The sequence below is a fragment of the Corylus avellana genome, chromosome 4 (assembly GCF_965113065.1).
Source record: "Corylus avellana chromosome 4, dhCorAvel1.hap1.2, whole genome shotgun sequence".
Taxonomy (NCBI): Eukaryota; Viridiplantae; Streptophyta; class Magnoliopsida; order Fagales; family Betulaceae; genus Corylus; species Corylus avellana.
In genome coordinates, this window is record NC_142493.1 from 32,969,007 (window position 1) to 32,989,718 (window position 20,712).

At 34.4% G+C, this 20,712-nt stretch overlaps 1 protein-coding gene across 1 annotated transcript; it reads right to left on the reverse strand.

Annotated features, from left to right (window-relative positions):
- Window positions 1-5,335: 5,335 nt before the first annotated feature.
- LOC132179243 (ARM repeat superfamily protein) lies at window positions 5,336-10,548 on the reverse strand. The gene is made up of 5 exons (XM_059591915.2): window positions 9,522-10,548; window positions 9,085-9,193; window positions 8,115-8,701; window positions 6,831-7,347; window positions 5,336-6,219 (listed from the first exon to the last, which is right to left on the reverse strand). Exons 1-4 carry the CDS (start codon window positions 10,347-10,349, stop codon window positions 6,844-6,846), a joined length of 2,028 nt encoding a protein of 675 aa, XP_059447898.2. The 5' UTR covers window positions 10,350-10,548; the 3' UTR covers window positions 5,336-6,219; window positions 6,831-6,843.
- Window positions 10,549-20,712: the final 10,164 nt, after the last annotated feature.

Here is a 20,712-nt window from a genome sequence, read left to right on the forward strand (position 1 = left end):
CCTAACATAGAACACCCTTTGAAGCACACAAATTGTTTTACTTTTATGTTACATTAACAAATATACTAAATTGTTCGGCCAAATTACAATGGTTGCAAGGTTAGGTGCTTTTGAAATTTTACTGTGGCTTTTCACCAAATAAGAAAAGCTTTTGGCCAATTCCCATTGTTTCGAGACACGTTTCATCGCATAGAAGTCGTCTAATGACAAACACATTTCCACGTATTTATGAAAGGGCATTTGTGGATTTATGCAATGCTTTTCAGGCAATTGAATATGAGTAATTATAGTCTACAGAGCTATTTCGATATAATTATCAAGAAAATTCCATGCTACAAATTATATCTTCGATTTCACCGAAATGAATTGAATTGAATTAGCGGGTGAAATAGAAGGCCTTGCCTTTGGTGCATAGATCGCTGGCATAGGGCATGTCCATGCGAAATGTCGTGTAAGGCACGCATTAAGCTGTCTTTGTTGAATTTTTTTTTTTTAGCCGTCTTTGTTTCTGTTAAGCATGTTGGCTCGACCATAGGTTCATAACCATACCACTATCTTATATTATATTTATATAATAGAGAGAGATGCTTTCGTTGGTCAAATCTAGCAATTTAAACCCTTTTAACTGGCAGGTGTGGGGCCATATTCATCTTTTTTCTTTTTTTTTTATAATTTCTTTCTATTTTCGGGTTCTAGAATAATGGCTTGGTATTATGATCCCAGCAATTAAAAACCCTTTTAATTCGCTGGTATAGTCCATTTTCAATCGTTATCCTTTTCTATTTCTGGGTTCTAAAATATTCGCAATGGTACCAACAGAAAAGTAAAGGAAAAAAAAATGACATGCATGAATTTTAACAATTAAAAAGGAAAAAGGAACAAACTAAATACGGAAGTTACGATCAAAATCATTATAGATATAAGATGAGTTTTTAAGGAGGGTATTAAAAAAAATAGCGGTTCCAAAATATAATTAATGAAAATTCAATTTTTTATAACGCTCTTAACCGTTTGATAAATTGCAGTTATGACTTTTAAAATTATGTGACTTTTTTTTTTTTTGACATGTCCGCACAAGAGTGGGGAGGGAAATTCGAACTAGTGACCTTCATTTCATTATGTGACTTTAATAATGCACTCAGGGAGGACTGGGAGTGGCCCTAGTCCCCCCCAAATCACAAGAAAAAAAATTAGGAAAAATATATATATATTTTAAGGTAAAAAAAAAAAATTAATGTTTTTTTTTTTGTTAATTAGTCCCTCCCTAAATTGAAACCTGGTCCGTCCCGGAATGCACTCCTTGTGTAGCGAAAAGTGATTTTTTTTTTTTTTTTTTTTCTTACATGTTATCATTTTTTTTCAATCATACCCTCAAGTGGAATACTTTTTTGTAATTTTGTTTGAAAGTACTTATTTGACCTGAAAATTTGCAGGATCGGTGTAAAGGGAAAAGGGAGTTTCTGCTGTACTGTGTCCTATTACCTGAAGAAATAGCATAATGATGTAAAATGCCCCTTTGGCAAACTGGGGAAACGGGAAAAGACGATATTGTTTTCAACCTAAATTTGGAAAAACATAGAAGAATACCAAAATAGAAATAAATAAAATACAAAAAATCCTTAAACCGAACCCTAAATTATTATTATTATTTTCTAATTCCTTAAATAATTAATACTGGCAGATTTTGTGGGCTGTCTAAGTCTTCAATTTGAATTGAACCTGCAAAGGGCAATCTTTTAAAATATTATCTGAGAAAGAAGTGTGTGAGCCCAGTGAATAAAAATTCCTAAGCAAAACAAAACGAGTTATTGTCTGAAAGTTGTTGATACAATTACTGCACCTAAACACGCTCGATTTTGGAGATATGTAGGAAAGGACAAAGAAAGTCAGAGAGGATCGATGGGAATTCGTGTGATGATATTTCCATGCTTAAGTCAATAAAAATAAATAAATAAAGAAAAACGACATGTTTTCGTTATATTTATAAGTCACATGGGCCCCTAAAGTACGGGTCTCTCTCCCCCACTTACGGGACTTACCGGTTTTATTCTTTGCTTCTTCGCCACTACCTAGGTAAGGGCTTGGGCCTCTTGAGACTTGATGGGCTCGGACTAGCAAATGATAGCTGAGAGTGTGGGCTTTGTTGTTATCTAAGCCCAAAAGAGTAGCCACTGACTGGGCTCTAAAAGACCTTTTAATAATCGGATAACACTCACAAAATCAATTTGTAAACAAATTATAATAAAAGCTGTGGCCACGCAGTACTCCCAAGTATTTTTCCTAATCATTGCTGGAGGAGAGGTGTGAAACCAACTTGGGCAATGGGAGATCTCCAGGTGTACCTGCATTAGCATGGGTCATCGATCGTCATCAAAAAATATATATATATATATATATATATGGGAAATGTTTGACCATATTATACAGATGAATGAATAACGACATTTTGGAAATCAATGGATGAGTTTGACTTGATTTTATTTCCAGTTGCGAGCAATATTATTATCATCATCATCATCATCAATACGAAACCCATCACAAATTCTTTTGTTATTCCTTACGCCATCCCATCTTAATTATTGATAATAGAGAGAATAATGTTTGGAGATAGGAATTTCATCGCCATGATGACATCCCATTTGTCTTGGTCCATTTCTAATAATTCAATCCATCCAAATGCCAAAATTAATAAATAAATAAACAATAATTTGGGACTTTTGACTTGTAATAAGCCTGCCAACATAATTCAGTCCCAAATAATGCCTTTCTTAGTTTTGAGCTCAAAAAAAGGCCGGGCTTTGCGCTACCCGCTACTAAAAAAATCTGATTATTTTAAAGGGCAGCCTAAGCGACACATTAATGATGTTTTATGTTTATTTCAAAACATTGATTTATGATGCGATATGATTTTAAACAAAATCACAAACAACAGATCATTTGGAATTGCGTTTTAAAAAAATTACAATTTAAAAACGTATAAAATCTGTGTTTTCAAATCGTAGGCAAAATAGTTTTTTTTTTAATAAAATGCACAATTTTAAAGGTTAAACGCGATTTTAGAGACAAAACTGCGATTTTACCAAACGTTTAACTGCGTTATTTAAAATTACCACATTTTTAAATCGCATTTTTTGAAATCGCTATGATCCCATATTATTTTGTGGGTTGGTATATTAAATTTTTTGGTTACCAGAAAAAAAAATAATAAATAAATAAAATGGGTGAGTTGTTTCTTGTTAGTTTTTTTGGGAAATGCTAGATATTCTTTTAATGTTTTCCTGGTCTCCTCCCAACTGTGATGTGACTTTTAAAATTATCATTAAATTTGAGATTATCATTATTAATTTTTAATTTATTGGTCATTTTAAAAACCACATCATAGTTAAAAGGACATCAGAAAAACATTAGAAGAATACCTAACAAGGCTAGCATTTTCCTTTAAACTTTTAATATAATAGGAATTATTCCTCTTTGCTTCTTGGGAACGATAAATTTTCCTCTAATCTAAATAAGATGCTAATAGAATTGACAAATTAATTAGTAATGTATTTGATCTACTTGGCATAATAATAGGCCAGGGATTGGTCAAAAGTATGGCCGTAATATGAGTAAGAAACTAATATGCGGAAAGGCTTTGATATTTTTTGATAGAGATACCAAAACCATTCAATATATCTGGAGTTTACAATAACTTACAAGGCAAGTGTGAAGTGCAAGGAAAATACTTATAAGAAAAATCAAAATATAAGAAGGAAGTTATTGGAGACTAGTATTTTGTATGATTCTTGTGTGTTGACCATCATGATTGCATAATTGCTTTACAATTGGTGAAGTCAATCCAAGACAATAATGACAATGCTTTGAAAACAAAACAAAACAAAAACAACAAAATTGGTAGGAATATAAATAACCACTATGTCCTACTCCAACAACCTTTACATAAGAAATATTAGGTTGCCATCAGATCCTATAATTATCCTTAAAAAAAAACTTACTCAACAATTATCAGAGTCTTCTCCACATAAAAACTTGTCAATCACCAACGACTAGCCGTGCAACCAAGGAAACGACACATTGTTGATGTCAATGTTACCATATTGGAATCTTTGACCAATGAACTTCTCATACAATAGGGGTAATTTTACTTACTCTCATGAAGTTACACGCCTTTTGCAAACACTTCCCTAATTTTCAATGTTTCTCACTTTGATTTCCTTCCACTTTTCCTATTCCGTTAGGATTTTCTGTTAAATCATAACGAAAATGTGTGAAATTACTAAAATAACTTTATTAAAATTACTCATTCTACCGTTTAATTTAACTGCAATATGTAATGAAGGGAAAAAAATGAAAGAAAATCAAAATTCGATACACCAAAGTGAGAGGCTTTAAACATTAAGAGTGTTTACAAAAAACGCATAACTTCATAAAAGTACGTAAAATTACCCCCATATAATAAGATCTTAATACCCCAAAACCAGATACGCACATTCTCTCTTTTTCACTTTCTTTTCATTCGGTTTTTTTCCCTTTCGTGACTTTTACCTTGTTTTGCATAAGTCCATCCCCATTCCCCAGTCCAACCTTTTTTTTAAAAAAAATCATTGACGAGGATTGAGTATTTCATTGGTAGACGTAGCGAAATATTAGGCAACACTTGCAAGTTGCAGCGAGTTACGCTTTGTATAGTTTGGTAGCAAGTGACTTTTTTTCAGTTATGTGTTGTTGGGAAGTCCAAAATTGCGAACTCTAAGTAGGTAAGGTGGGAGACAACGAACTAATATTATTGAATCATTCTTACTTTGATTAGCAGGCCCCCTTCTTTCTTTCTTTCTTTCTTTTTTTTTTTTTTTTTTTTTTTTTTGGCTTGAATTAACCTTTGTTCAATATACCGAACTTCTATTTTCTAATCATTTTCGAAAATTTCACATATTTTTAGAAGAGAAGATGGTTGTTGCATCTGACACGGCAAATCCCATATCAGGTAGTATATCACATCTCACATTCTCACCGCCCTATAAGTTATATCACCTATAAAAAATTATTATTATGTTATTTGGTTGTGCCACTATTCTTGAAAATAATTATTTCCCTGAAGCACTTATTGCCTTAAAATGAATAATAGTTGTTCCTTAGAAAATGTAAAGAATAGTTATTTTCCCAAATATATAATAGCTATAAAAATGTTCTTTTTTTTTTTTCTCAAAAATCTTTTCATTTTTATTTTTTTTACTGAGCACCCAAAAAATCATTCCATGGGTAGTCGATCACCATCCTCAAAGCCATCGGGGGTGGTGATCTCCATTCCAATTTCTTGTATTTTTAATAATACCCATTAAAATTTATAAGTAATTATCATTCCAGTACCCTTATTTTTTTTCCTTCAATATAATGTCACAGGTATAGGTGTTGGGTCTAGTTTGCGAAGAGAGAACTTTTTGTGCGGAACATCTCGTCCCATCTTGGGCCTTCTCTTGTGGACATCCGTTGTCTGTTGCTTCGTTGGTTTTGGGCTTAAGTAGTTACTGTCCAGTGTCCACTGTAAATTTGTTTATAATAAATATATTAAAAAAAAGGCTTTATCATGCGTTGAAACTAGGGCCGGACATCGGCAGGCTGGGTGAGTAGCAGGACATGGAAAACAATCATTGTAGCCTTGGCCCTTGACAAGTCACCTTTGCTTTGTCAGCAGATCAACACAGGCCTCCATGTCGATGAGATGTTGCATGCTTTAATTTGCCAGCACCCCACCTATAAGTCGGATGCTACTTGCTTAGTGTCTGAAAAGTTTCATCTTGTCACATTTGAAATATTTTCAGATCAAGGATGGAGAGAAAAAGATCGTTCAAATATCATATTTCTAGCATTTATAGGCCACTATATCCCAATAAATGGAAGCATAATTACCATATAGAACAAGAAGAAGCCTGGGAAAGATTGGTGGAAACTTTTATTTACAAATTTTGAAATAAGAGACGACTTGTTCTGGTATGGCAATTGAAACTAGATGCTGCCTCTAAAAGAATCTGCATAAAATAAATAGCCCTACTCTCCTGCATTGAATCAGAAATGTCGCATTCATGCACCACTATTGCAGGACTTGGTTGACAGCCAGATTCTTTTTTCATGTCATCTTGAGGTTTTGACGCCCAGTAGTATTTGTTCTCTCAGCAGCTGAAATTGGCCATTGAAACTCTCTATTCCAACTAAGCAGATTATCTGGAATAGCAGTCAACAAATTTGAATTCAACAACCAGACTCTTTAAGTGTAAAATGCAATTCAAAAGAAAAATACATAAAAATAATTCTTTAGGTATAACACTATGATCCAGACATTATTGGAAGTGGGCCAAACAATCCAACTACTCAGATAAATGCAATGACGACTTCAGCAAATAACTCTAACGATGATATTTCATCCCTGTTTACAGTAGTCTATAATGATGACCGGACATGGGAATGGTATGCCATTTATGACACATCTGACTCCCTTGCACTAGCTATTTGCAGACCAAAAAAAAAAAAACTACAGAAAAATTATCCAATATGTGGATTTTTATTCACACCATACCATTAATAACATGGTCCAGGATCCTAATGAGATATGATTACTAATAGGTGCATACGTCCTACGGGAATTATTAATATGTAGTAATCTATGCAATACCAGGGAACTATTGCTCAACAGGAGTTGTACTGATTTCAAGATGTATATATTTTATATTATGTATGTATGTATGTATGTAAGTATGTATAGCTGATGTTCAAAAAAGTTTGTCAGTTATGATGCTAATATAACACGCATTGTTAGAATCAAACATTAAGATTACCTGTTTCTCAGGTTTACTGTGCTGTAAAACTAGCAGTTGCAGCCCCGTCAAACCCACTGGCATTGCAAACTTGTACGCTATCAACATCTTGGAGTGTGTTCTTTGGTACGCTGTTGAAACATTGCCTCAAATTCCTCCTCGAGTCGGCATGTTCATCTGCCAGTGGCTCCACATCATATTCAAACCTATTTTGGAGCTGAAATCTTTGGCTTTCCAGATTATATGATTCGGGGATACCATCTTTACTAGGTGCACTACGCATGGCACTGGGTGATGGTATATTTCCAGAAGAAGGGAACCTTGAAGTAGAATACCGGCCTTCTGCTCTCCTCCAGAACTTGGAACTCAAGAATTCTGCACCAGGTAGCTTACAACATGTGTTTTCTGCAGAGTCGGTGTTTGGGATCTTCCCACTTGATATTGCCAAATCATATGAAATTTCATTTAGCGCCATCTCTATGCCATGTACACGTGTCTCTAGAGAATTTATCCCACTCTTGGAGCTCCCAATGAATCTCTAGATTCAAGAAAAGCAGAATAAATATGTTTTGAATTGGTAATTTACACATATACTTGGTAGATAACTAGATATTGAACCAAGGACCTAACCCTCCACCCATTTTTTATGGGAGGAAGAGATGCCATTTAAGCTAGAGCTCGTTGGGGAGTAGAAATAATTCTTTAACATTTATCAGTGGAATATTTCTAACAAAGCTTTTAGGAAGTAGGCAAAAGGGTGCGACATTTCTGGAGAATAACCGAAAATAGATGGAAAAAGCTACCTATATATATTTTCAAGATAGGATTGCAAATGTAAGGGTTTCAATTTCTCTCCGTAGAAAAGGAGGCTGCATGTTCCAAATGGGATTCTTGGCTTCAGTAGCTTATTTTTTTACCATCATTATATGTTTATTTTGGAAAGCATGAAGAGACCAGCAACAACAGGCTGTAATAGAATTAAGTACGTCAAGGGCATTCTTCACTAGTAAAATAAGAATTCAAAAGGGAATGGCACGAAACACTATGTTCAAGCTGAGTTGACATCATGTAATATTTATCAACTATAGAAAGAAATAACAGCAGTAACTCTTCACTAGTAAAATAAGAATTCAAAAGGGAATGGCACGAAACACTATGTTCAAGCTGAGTTGACATCATGTAAATTTTATCAACTATAGAAAGAAATAACAGCAGTAACCCTTAGGTCTAAATGTGCTTTTATAATGAAGTTGGTATTCAATTACTATGTAGGGACACAGGTGATATCAAGCTTTGGTGACATACCTGGAGAAGGTCTAACAGACTGGATTGCTGATTTTCAATTTGAAGAAGTTGTTCACGGATCAAAGACAGATCCTCAACATCTTTGTTATTCTCATAGGCATCTTTGACTGTGTTGCTGTCTACAACACCCAAGTCGAGGTTCTCATCATCTTGAAACGGAACCACGCGAGACCCAGATCTTAAACCACCAAATTTATGCCCTTTTTCATCGCTGGTCTTACCAAAGAGGACACGTTTTATTTCCCGGTTAGAATTCCCACTGTTCTCATTTGCTGCCGACTCGAAATTCCTGAAGTCACTACTTTTAATACCATCTTCGCAAGCCACCTTCGATGAGAAAGAGTTTGATACCGCAACTTCAACTTTCCAATCAGACGGTTTCTTGTGGTCCAGCTTACAGAGCATAGCTGTGCTTGAATTCCTGTCATTACTCCTCGAAGGACTTTCTATTTTGGCAGTGTTCACAAACGAAATAGCAGATGGAGGGGTCCTGTTTGTGGGGACTGTTTTCTTTGATTTAGGAGTCTTAAAGCCGTCATAATTGGGACTTTTTGAGATAGGAGGAAAGCATCCACCACTACCATTATCTGGCCCCATGCAAAACCCACCCAAAACATACAATAGATATTAGGATAGGTTCATCAGTGGTTGTTCAGCTCCAACAGCTAAGGTGTAAAGAAAAGCATCATGCAGGTTAATGACAAAAATTTTATGTTCCCATGTGCAAACGTCCAATTTCCTTATCTACTTCATAGATTTCTCATTGTAGAAGCAAGATTCTTCAGATATTATGCCAAAAAGAGTTTCAAAAATGTCAGCTTTGTGTCATAAACTACAAAATTGCTTCTCATGCAGCATTAAAAGATTGAACAACTAAGGAACCCATTTAGCAATCAATAATGTTGTATCTTCCTAAAACAAAAGATGCTTAAACAGGACAGAAGCAATTTAGAGTCGTTAAACTTCTCACCTCTTGAAGAAGATTTAGACTGAGATGAAACAGAGACCTCCTCAAATGCACCAGGAATGTCCTTCCACAACTCCAAGGTATGATTCATGGTCTCCCGTACGACCTTGACCTGTTACACCAAATGTAATCAGATAAAAAACTTTCAAAAAGAATTAAAGCAAGTATTCACTACAATTCCATTTAATTCTCCGTGAAATTGAAACCAAAAAAAAAAAAATTAACAAAAACAAAAACAAAAAAAGAATTTTTTTTCCATATTTTTAGTGTTCTGTTTTTCCGTTCTCATTTCCGTAGCTTCAAAACTTCCTATATCAACCAATCACTTCTATAACCTGAGGTCACATACACTTGTACGACTAAAAATCCTTTTTTTTTTTTCCTTTTCCCACCCTTTCTCAGCAACCAAACAGAAATCAACTTGATATTATGATATATACCTTATCAAATCTCCGACTCTCCAGAGAATTCAAACACGACACCTTATACTCCGCCGCCAAATTCCTCTCCGCCACGGCCACTTTCCCCAACGCTTCCGCCGCCGCCTTCCTCACCGCCCAGTCCTCACTTATCAAGAACTCAACCACGCACGGCACCAACCAGTCCAACACTCCCCGACTCGACGCTCCACCGGCTCCAATGATGCTCCCAGTGAGCACTAAAAGTGCCGCCTTGGCCTTGAACCCTTCGCTCTTCGCCAATTTCCCCAACCTCGGCAAACTCTTGCGCAATAGGTCCACCTCCGGGTCCTGCACGGCTTCAACCGCCGCGGCGAGGCAAAGCGCCGAGCCGATCTGCGCGTTGAGGTCCTGCTCGAGCGTGATCGCGTCCATCAAGGGCTTGAAGAAAGCGGAGAACGGCGGTTTGGTGATTCGCGACGACATGGCGGCGACCGCGTCGACGCAGGCTGATCGGACGGCGGAGTCAGGGTCGCGGAGGCGGCGGAGAACGGTGGATATCATCTTCGAGAGGAAGGGAGAGAGAGAGTCTCCGTGTGAGCGAGAGAGTAAAGCCAGTAGATGAACGCATTGCTTGCGCACAGGGGACTTGGACGACGCGTCCGTGTTGTGGAGGCAGCTGAGGAATGGCGCGAACGAGTCTTGCGTGAGGGCTCGCGCAATGGACTCGAGCTCGGCTGTGGCCAGGGCTAGTGTATCCCGGTCCGAGAGCTTGTTCAGGCACGCGATGACTCGGTGCTTGAGATCGCGATTCCACGTAGCCGTCTGGGCTGGAGTACTCGGTGAGGAGCGTCTGTTAGTAAGAGACATTTTTGTTCTGTGATTTTTGCTTATGATCAACGCTTCTGCATTCGCAGTGCTTCTGGTGGTAGCACCGCCAGTTCAAGCGGTGGTGTTGGCGGTTTTCGGTACTGATTTGGCGGCAGAGGCGTGTGCTTGTGCGTTTATAATGAGCGAGTTTTTGGTAGTGAAGGGGTTGAGTGGGGTTTTTAAATGTTGAGTGGGAGGTATGGTGCTGGCAGTTGGCACTATACCGGAGTTTTTTTTTTTTTTTTTTTTATTATTATTTAAGAAGCATTTACCCCTTAAACTACCTAGAATCTTCACAGACTTTTCATTTGTGCAAATAATTTTTTTCTTTTTTAAAAAGGAAAAATTTACTTTTCAAAAAGTTGCAAATTGCTTGGTAGTTATGGAGGATAAATGCACCTTTTTTTTTTTCTTTTTTTTTTTTCACTCAGATAATAGAGCTACTGAGTTTGGTGAGGGGAAGATCTAAAGCTGGAGGATTGACTCAGCTTCATTGTTAACTGCTTATCAAACTCTTGTAACGTGGTTCTTCAAATAAAATAAAATGAAATTGTAACATGGAGTGCATTAAGATGAGCTGCACCACATGAGATAGACTGAAAGAGAATCTCTTGCTTCTTTTAATTAATTATTATTTGGGTTTTTTATTTCTATAATCATATCCATGGTAGAAAACAAGGAAGAATGAGATAAACCGAATCGCTAAAAGCAGAAGAATTATGTTATTCTTATAGGGCAGTAGATCTAGCCGGAGGATCAGAATGTGGAGCATGTGAGGGGATAAGCCGATAAGGGAGGCAGCAATGTTAAAGTGGCGGAAGCACAGACGATCACGTGACTCTCGATGGATATTCAATGGACCGAGTCTAGAGTCTAATGTTTCTTCCAGTAAAAGGCAAAATATTTGGATTGCTCACGGTCTCTGCCCGTGGATTCGAAATGACGTAATATAAATTGCACAAGAAAGGTTAATGTACGATTAAATCCTACTAGTGTTTTGACAAAAAGATTCGAGATCTATAATAGCTAATAAAAGAAACAAGAATATGAAAAGTATTATCAATAATTACTATAATTATTTAATAATAGGTCAACTTCAAGATTCCAACTGATCAATCAAAAAAATAACTTATTAACGATTCCAAAGAAAGAAAAAAAAAAAAACCTTATTTTCGGACTACAAAATATTCGTAAAGATGTCTTAACTAATATACTAGCAAAAAAATAGCCATAACTTCATTAAAACCCAAAAAAAAAAAAAAAAAAAAGTTTTTGTTATATTCACCCACTCTGTATTTTTATCAAAAATACTCCAAATTTAAAGAATGAAATTATGGAATTGCCCTTAACACAAATAATTTAGGAAGAATTCTATTCCAACCGAACATAGAGATAACCACACAACTACTTCTTTCTTTTGTTGGGATGATCACATGACCATCTTTTCTTATCTCTTGGGGGTGGCCATGCGGCCACTCCTCTTAATCGGTTGGAAATGGCCATGCGGCCACCCCAACCCATAAACAACTCTGTTATGTATGATAGTTTTGTAATTTTACTGTTCATACATGATTGAAACGTGTAACAATTTTTTTATCAAATCTTACTTGCACATAGTAGGCGACTCGGAATACTTTGATAGTTTAGTGGGTTGAGTTATGGTGAGTCGTAGTTTGAATATGTAAGTAAAATTAGTGTGGTATTTTGGAGATAAAGTATAATTTACCTCCTCCTTTTTTTCTTTTCACCATTTCATTCAAGATTACCCACAAAATTATAAAGGGGGAGTTTTTATCCATCAAGCCCAGCCGATCTGTTTACTATTTCGGGTGGAAGAAGTAGATGGAGTGTTCAGCAGGTCATCACTTTGTCTAAGGCCGTCTAGATGGGACCTAGAAAATGAGGGGATTGTCGGACTCCGTCCATCTACCTACCAGCCTATACTGTCACTATTACAGCATCTAAACTTTTTAATGAAAGACGGGGAAAAAGGAGCAATTTGGTGTAAAAGGATAAAGATGCCACCCGTGAATTAAGTTGAAATGCATTAATGATATGAATTATGAAGAGGGTAACCCAAATAGAAACTAAGACAAGTGTGTGTTATAATGGCATATGATATCCCTAAATCTAAGGGGAAGATGGTGACACTAAATACGTTAGATCCATGTGAACGTCTTTCAAACTTTTTGGCTGTTTTCTGCCCTTATGCTGTTGTTTTCAGATTACACCACTACGTACAGTTTTCATCCAAATATCCTATTCAATCTTCTGCAATGCTCAGGAGATAAAAAATCTGCAAGATTAGCGTTTGACTGTTGAAATCGTATTGGAATCCATTTTCACAATGTACTTTACCATAGAATAATATATAATTTTAGAAAAGAAGGTGCATCCAATTAGCTTTTGGAAAACTGTGGGTGCAGCTTTATGCCCCATTTTATTGCCTAGAAGGCCGAGGAATTAAGAGTAAAACTTGGGTTAATGAAGATGCCCATGAATTTGTTAGCTTCCTTTTTCTTTTTCTTTTTTGATTCAACTACCAACAAGATTGAAATTCTGCATGAAAAATAGTTAAATCAACTTTCTTTTATGTTTCCCCTTCCCTGTTTTCCCACATTTGCTCAGAAAAAAAAAAAAATCTTTTATGTTGATGCGGCGTGGGAATCTCTCTCAATACAAAAAGTACATATATACGGATGAGGGTATAGAAGTGTTTATTTTTTCATACTCACGTGAGAACGACAAAAGAAATGATGGGTAATTTAGTATATAATGCGGCTAATGACCAGAAAAGCAAAATGGGCAGAAGCAATTTCAGTTCTTAAAAGAGATGCATGCTTCTATCGGTCACAATTTACGATACAATTCATGAATCTGATAAAAATTTAATAAAAAAAAATTATTAAATTAGTTTGATCAGAGATTTAAGTTGTTTAATTGGTCAAATTATTATTAACATGTATAATCTTACAATTCAAATTCAACACAAAATCCCCTCATGCTTCTAAGTGTTGGCAGGAAGGGGCATGGCCCTTTGGTTTTAATTTTTTTTTTATTAAGTTCCCTAATATGTGTTTCACATATTATTATTATTATTATTATTGTTTTAAATTTCGGAATCAAAAAATCATGGCCAGGACAAATGATTGATAAGTAATAATGGAATATAGGGAAGAAGAGAGAATGACAAGGAAAAGGCAATAGATGTGGACTTAAGAGTGTACATATTACGGCCTATGGTCCATCTCCATGTTGTTTGACTGAGAAGCAGACCCCATCTGATAAGCTCGTTCTTGGATTGCTAGGCCATCACATGGGGAGGCCGAATTCTCGACCAAAACCATCGAACTGTAATCAATATCCTTGTATCTGCCCCCATGTGTGTTTTCCTTCTCAGGCGACACTCTCACATGCAGCTTGTGTTTTGGGAGGAACAAATTCAATTCAAGGGAGTGTGGGGGGCCTTGTTTATTTATTTGGTTTATAGGGAAGATAAAACTCCAGGAGGCAAACCCAGGCCAGAGAAATGAAAACATTCCCCCTTTTCCTCGCCGGCCGATTGCTACGGTCACGTGGCATATGGTCCAATGGAATTGAATCACGCGCCATTGTCACATCCCATACACATGCTTAATTGATTGATGGCTATTGCCTATTGGCAATGTATTGTGAGGTTTCGCATGGAGGTGACAATTCCTGATCTCCTTTTAAGGTTTGAATGGCATGGTTTACGTGAATATAAGATTATGGGTTAATCTTAGCATGCGGTGCGTTTGAAACCGTCAAACGGATCCTTAATTCGATTAATTTAATTAAACATATCAAATAATTCAATCATAATTCACTAATTTTATATTAAAATCGTGCTAATAGTGATTATTTTATGCTTGAGTTGAAGGAAATAAAGAATACGAGATATCAAATTGCAAAGTATTGTAAATAGACGGATATTATGAATTGGAACATGTTCGACTTCTATATTGTTAAATTGTCACTTATCATATTCTTACGTGTGAGTTTAAATTCTTTTTTACTCTCAGTTCAAATTCTTTTTTAATACATGAAGTCAAACACGTTGAGTATTTAATTTAAATAAGAGACGAATTGATGGAGTCAAGATTTGATTCAAAAATATTTAGTTTCAATATCATATTAAATCACAATTTTTTTATTAAAAAAAAAAAACATAAATTAATAAAAATATATAAATTTAATTATGTAATCAACATATATGAAATAAATGAAAGAGCTTCGATGAAATTTACGGATTCAAACATGTTCGAATAGTTCAAAATTTGGTCGTGCAACGGCCCTATCAAAATTATCTTTCAATTATATTACCCGAATTTGAGACAATTATAAGGAAAAAGAATAATAGGTTTGAGTGACTGCGTGGTGGCCCTGTCGTCCCTAGAGTTGTAGGGAACTGTAACTGACGTGTGCCTGTCCTTCTCGGTTGTGGTTTTGTCACGACTCTGCCATCCAACGTGGTAGAGTTTTAGTTAGCATGTTCATAGGCCTTTCATAATTCCACATGGAAGCAGCAGAACAATCATGGACTGGCTTCTGGCTTCTGGCTTCATCCCTATTCTACCTATTTTTATTTTTTATTTTATTTTAATTCAGATTGCTATAAAAGAATTAGCAAATTTCTCTGTCAATTAATCAGCAGATCTAAAGAAGGTGACAATGATGAGATGTCAGAGGCCAAATAATATAAATAGATAAGCTAACCAATAAACAAATAACCTAAAATGTTAACATAAACACTTTATACGCAAGCTTACATGCCAATGATTATTTAGGATTGATATTTATTTATTTTTTCATTTGTTTTATCTGGTGGAGATGGTTGACATGGACGGAGTCACGGAGAGACAGCAGAAAATGACGGAAAACTACACGCAGTTGAACTGTAACATCACTGCTCAAGACTTTGGTTTGAATTTTGAAACCTCAGGAATCACAGCTTTTCATCCTCTTCAATCTTCATGGTTAAAAGTAATAGGTCACTGCTCAAGACATTCGGGTAGGGTTAAAAAGCCTTGAGAAGGTTATATTATTCTCTCCAATTGTTCCGTAAATTGTTTATGACATTTTATCTATGCTAAATGTCTTTTTTTTGCAGCTCTAGTTATTTTGATTGATTAGGTTATTTATTTGACTTATTCCCAACTTCTCCAGGTAAATTGTTTATAACATTTTGTCTATGCTAAATGTCTTTTTTTTTGCAGCTCTAATTACTTTGATTGGTTAAGTTATTTATTTGACTTATTCCCAACTTCTCCAGGTAAATTGTTTATGACATTTTGTCTATGCTAAATGTCTTTTTTTTTGCAGCTCTAGTTACTTTGATTGGTTAAGTTATTTATTTGACTTATTCCCAACGTCTCTCCGAGTAGTAGTGTTTCCTTTGTTTTTTATTTTCATGTAATTTTTTATTTTTCTTTCCCCACTTTCATTAAAACCAACAACAACAAAAAAAAAGGAAAAAAAAAAGGTAATAGACAAGCATGAGTATTTTAAAAGTAATAGGAACAATGGACCAATAATTTATTTTCCTGTTATGAATAATCTATGAGTAATTTCTTTTCTTATTATACGTTGTTTTTTTTCAATATAAAGATGGAGATGTCGAATGGTAAGAGTATTAAAAAATAATTCAAAAACTTTGTTCAAGAGATTTTTCTCTTTTCTTGGTGGACTTCAATTACCCTCTAGTGGATTCCAATTTTTAGAGAACATTGTGGATTATTTAATTAGTATTTTCACACTTTTGTTCAATTGTTAGACAATATAATACGTGAAATATTTTGATTGAAATGAATGGTAAATTGTGGGAGTCGGGTTCGAATTCATGATCTCTGCTCTAATATCATATTATTAAAAAAGTTTAAGTTAATAAGAAGATGTGAATTTTATTACTTAATTAATATTTTAACACAAGATTGTTTGGAAGGCGCAAGAAAAATTTGTTATGTGCCTATTTCTATTGGGAAATTTTATTAGGATTAAATTTTGTGTGATGTTGTTGATTTGATTGAAGGTCATGTATTATTTGGTAAACATTGGCAACTTTATGCAAAAAGTGTCAATGTAACAAAAAGATAACGAGTATATATTTCATGTGTGAGTATCTGTAAAATATGACAAATGTTAGATATTATATATTTATCTCACTTTGTTGATATAATACTGCTAATAAGCTCTTATTGAGAAAATAAACATGATGATTAATTGACCGTATAAAAGTGTAATGTATAAGATTACTAATAAAATATTAATGGTTTCTCTAGAAAATTCAATGAAGAACCCCCCAAAGCTTTAGAAGTGGATAGGCAATGAATTCCAACAATTTACTAACCTTCAAAATCAGATAAGAGGCTAAGAGTATATCAGAAGTTGGAGCAATGGTAGGCCAAGCTTCTGTTATGAATATAAAGTTGGACAAAAAGGAAGTTGAGTGTTAAATTGTCACCTCTCTCTTTGATGGGAAGTTTTCTAGTTGATGAAGTTAATAAAATACAAGCTCTTAAAATGCTACATTGTTATTTATTGGTTATTACAAAAAAATCGAAGAAAAAAAAAAGCTTGAATATCTTGCAACCAAGAATATTTACGATTTATGTTATGAGTGCACTTATGAGTGTTGTGTCCCACATTAGAAAAAAAAAAAAAAATAGTGCTTAATATACTTAAGTGAACCTTAGCCCATTAACTTAAGTTTTTGAGATAGAATTGTGTTCAACTATGTATATTAACGTGTTTAATCACTATTTTTATGGAATTCAGATTTTCTTAAGTTAACATCTTTAATTCTTGATCCAACTCCTTCCATAGATGAAGCTTTTTTTTTTCTTTTTTTTTTTCAAGCCAAAAGAAAAAAAGAAAAAAGAAAAAAAGGGGGTTTCATTAGATGGCGAGCTTAATCGGCGAATCTTTTGCGTGTAAAATCTTCAAAAAAGCTGTCTTTCTTTAAAATCTTTTGCCTAGGGTTGTTGGGCTTGGGTACTATAATTCAGTAGTCAGAAGCAGCAGTACCCAAAATCAACCACTCAACAAAAAAACAAAAAACAAAATCAAAATGCCGAGTGACCAGAGAACACAACAATGAAATTTTTTTTTTTTTTTTACATGTCTCCACAAGATGTAGGAAAGAGATTTGAACTAGTAACCATCGCTTTATTAGGCGTAGTCCTAACCGATTGAACTACCTATTGGGAACACAACAATGAGACTTGTTCATTATTTGATTGTAAAAATCAATTATTAAATTAATATTTGTTCTTTTTATAAGTGCAAATTCAATAATAAATTTTGATTATCACGTGAGTGTACATAAATTTATTAAATAGCATTAATTATTAATTTTGAATATATGGATTGGAATTTTCAAAATTATTAGGATACGAGAATGGACTGGAGAACTATGGATTTCTGCTCGGATATGGATCCGGACCAAATCGAATGCATTTTCTGATCTACCGTTAAAGGAGGCTTGCTAGTTGCTAGGGTCATGATAGTCACATAGTCCATTTATTTATGGGCTACCTTTACTCCTGGTATGGCCCATCAAATTATGGGCCCAAGAAAGCCATTAAAGCCTAAGGTGAAACCACTAACTTTGTATTGGTCCGATCTGAAAAGGCCCGCGAGATTATTATAGAATCCGGCCGTGATTTTTTCGCGTATGCTCTGCTCTGTGAGCGGTGACCAACCTTAAAAAAGCCCAAAAAGAAAAAGACCGAACTTAATAGAGGGGAAAAAAACAACAACAGCCTAATTAGACTTTTCACAATTCGAGCTCCACGAAAAAAAAAAAAAAAAAAAAAACTTGCAAAAAATCACTTGCACCGACTGCATTGAAACAGAATTTTTCTTCAAGTTTTCTTTCTAACATAATTTATTAAATTAGCAAGTGTTTTTTAGAGCATGTGAAAATTAAACATGCATTCGAGAATCGTATGTTTTATGACAAACAATTTTATTTATTTCTTTCATTTTCTATATAAAAATTCAAAATTTTTATTTATTTGATATCAGTATATCACATTAATTACTTCAAAGTATTTGTACCTATCAAGTTCATTATCAAACACGCCGGGTGTGTTTCTTTTAAAATGCTTGGCCAATGGTTTTGTCTTTGTTATTGTAGTAGAAAATGATTGATGTGATATATAATTTTTTTATTTTTTTTTTAAAAAAGTGAAAAAGTTATGTTTTGTAGTTTTGTTTTTTTTTTTTTAATTTGAATGGTAATAAAAAGTTAATAATATGATATAAAAAGTGAAAAAAGTTACAATGTTTTGATGTTAATTGTTTTTTTTCTTTTTTTTTGGGGGGAGGGGGGGGGGGGGGGGGGGGAATGGTGAATGTAACCAAGGGATGAAAAGGATTGCCAAACAAGGATCTTGACCGAATTGTTGCACTGGTCTTCTTTGTTCAGATCTATGACATAAATAGATAAAAAGTGGTATACTTCTCAAATATGTTATCCAAAAGTTGGTTCTTAAATAATATGTCGTTATTTCATAGATTTGTTATTTTGAAAAGTGTGCCACTAGATTATGGGATAACGACACATCATTTGATAACCAACTTTTTTTAAAAAAAAAAATTAAAAATTAAAAATTAAGAAATGTAACATTTATCTAAATAAAGAAATAAAACCAGTTCTAGCACGAACATCTTCAGCAAAGCAGGAATATACCCAAAAGCCCAAATAATGCCTTGTATATTCATTATACACATTGCAGATCTATAGCAATTTTGGATCCCATAATAAGCAAAGTAGCAAACCAGATATTTCCTTATTCCGTAAAAACTATATACTCAATCAAACTACGTTTGAATGAAAATAGAAAGGTTATAGAATAACTTATATAGGGAGGTTGCACAAAAATTGAGTTTTGTGCAACCAATCAGAAGGTAACACCTAAGCCAAACATACCAAACTTCAGTTTTTTTTTTAAAAAAAGCTTAACTACACCAGATTATATCACATACGAAATAAAAAAATTAATTCTTAATTTTTTTTAAAAATAGAATTGAAGGGGTGGCCAGCTCCACTTGGGGTGGCCGGTAGCCACCCCTAGGCCTAGGGGTGGCAGCAAGCCAGCCAGCCACCCCTTCAATTTTTTATTTTTATTTTTAAATATTTAATTTTTAAAAAATATATATTATTTTTAAATATTTTTATTTTTTATCTAGAGTATAATCTAGTATGGTTGAGTTTTTATTTTAAGTATAAGTATAATAAAATTAACTGATGTGTCAACTTTTTATTTGTGGTACAAAATGTGACTTTTATGCAACAGATGCACTCAAGTCGCTCTTGTTACGTTATTGTCACAAAAGAGAAGAAGATATTATTAGCCTATTAATTAGGATTCACCTTTTCTTGCTATTTTGTTTGAGAATTTCACCTCGACGAGCTTAGTCCATCAAATATTTTCAGTTTTCTTTGGCATTATTATTATTATTTTTTTAATTTTTAATTTAGAGTAGAGTACAGGTTATCTCCCAATCCAGTCCAAAGACTGGGTGCGTATGAGTAGTAATCCTTAAATCTCTATTAAAAAACTTTTTTTTTTAGAAGATTCGAATCATGGCTTTTTCTTTGAAGGTAGATAGAAGTGCCAATCGGCTCGTACAAGACAAGCAATTTTGAGAAAGAAAGCAAGGAATAAACCTATGATCTCAAACGGATTCATATTCCATCCTATTGCATGAGGTGCAATATATATATTTAAATATTTATTTTAAATAATTAGTTCAAATCATGCAATTATTATTATTATTTTTTTAAAAAGTGTGTTTGGGACAGTTTTAATGTTGCGGGATAGTTCACCTATTCTCAATAACACATTTAAGGCGGCGGGCTGATTTGGGAGGAACCAATCTATATCATTCATTTTGATTGGAAATTGTTTGGTTATCAAAAGTTACCCTTTTGGGGGCGGCTAGCCGATTTGAAAGTTACTGTTTATAGTATTAACTAAGTAAATTTATATAATTCCAGCTGATTGAGTTATGTGTTGATAACACCCTATGTAGCATGGAATTGATGCATCTAAAAAGAACCTCAAAATAAGTAGTTGTTCTGTTTTTGTGGTCATAAATCGCAATCGCCGATCATTAATCAACTTGAAATTTGAGCTATTCAGTCCATTCATGTTGGGTTGGGCTCAGCTGTCAACTCAATCCATGCTTTTGGATAGGCCTTAACTCTGCACAAAGCCCGAAGCTATTTACAACCAATCTAAACAAAAAAACTCAATATGCTATGCCCAATTCCAAACCCAGAACTCATAAAAAAGAAGAAGAAAAAACCATTCTCAACTCCCATCACGGTATCACC

Bases quoted from the DNA above. Each gene is read 5' to 3' on its own strand.
- LOC132179243 (XM_059591915.2), bottom strand. From the start codon at position 10,349: ATGTCTCTTACTAACAGACGCTCCTCACCGAGTACTCCAGCCCAGACG. The intron at 9,194-9,521 runs GTATATATCATA...TTGGTGTAACAG, and splicing joins AGAGTCGGAGATTTGATAAG to GTCAAGGTCGTACGGGAGAC. The intron at 7,348-8,114 runs GTATGTCACCAA...TCTTGAATCTAG, and splicing joins GTCTGTTAGACCTTCTCCAG to AGATTCATTGGGAGCTCCAA.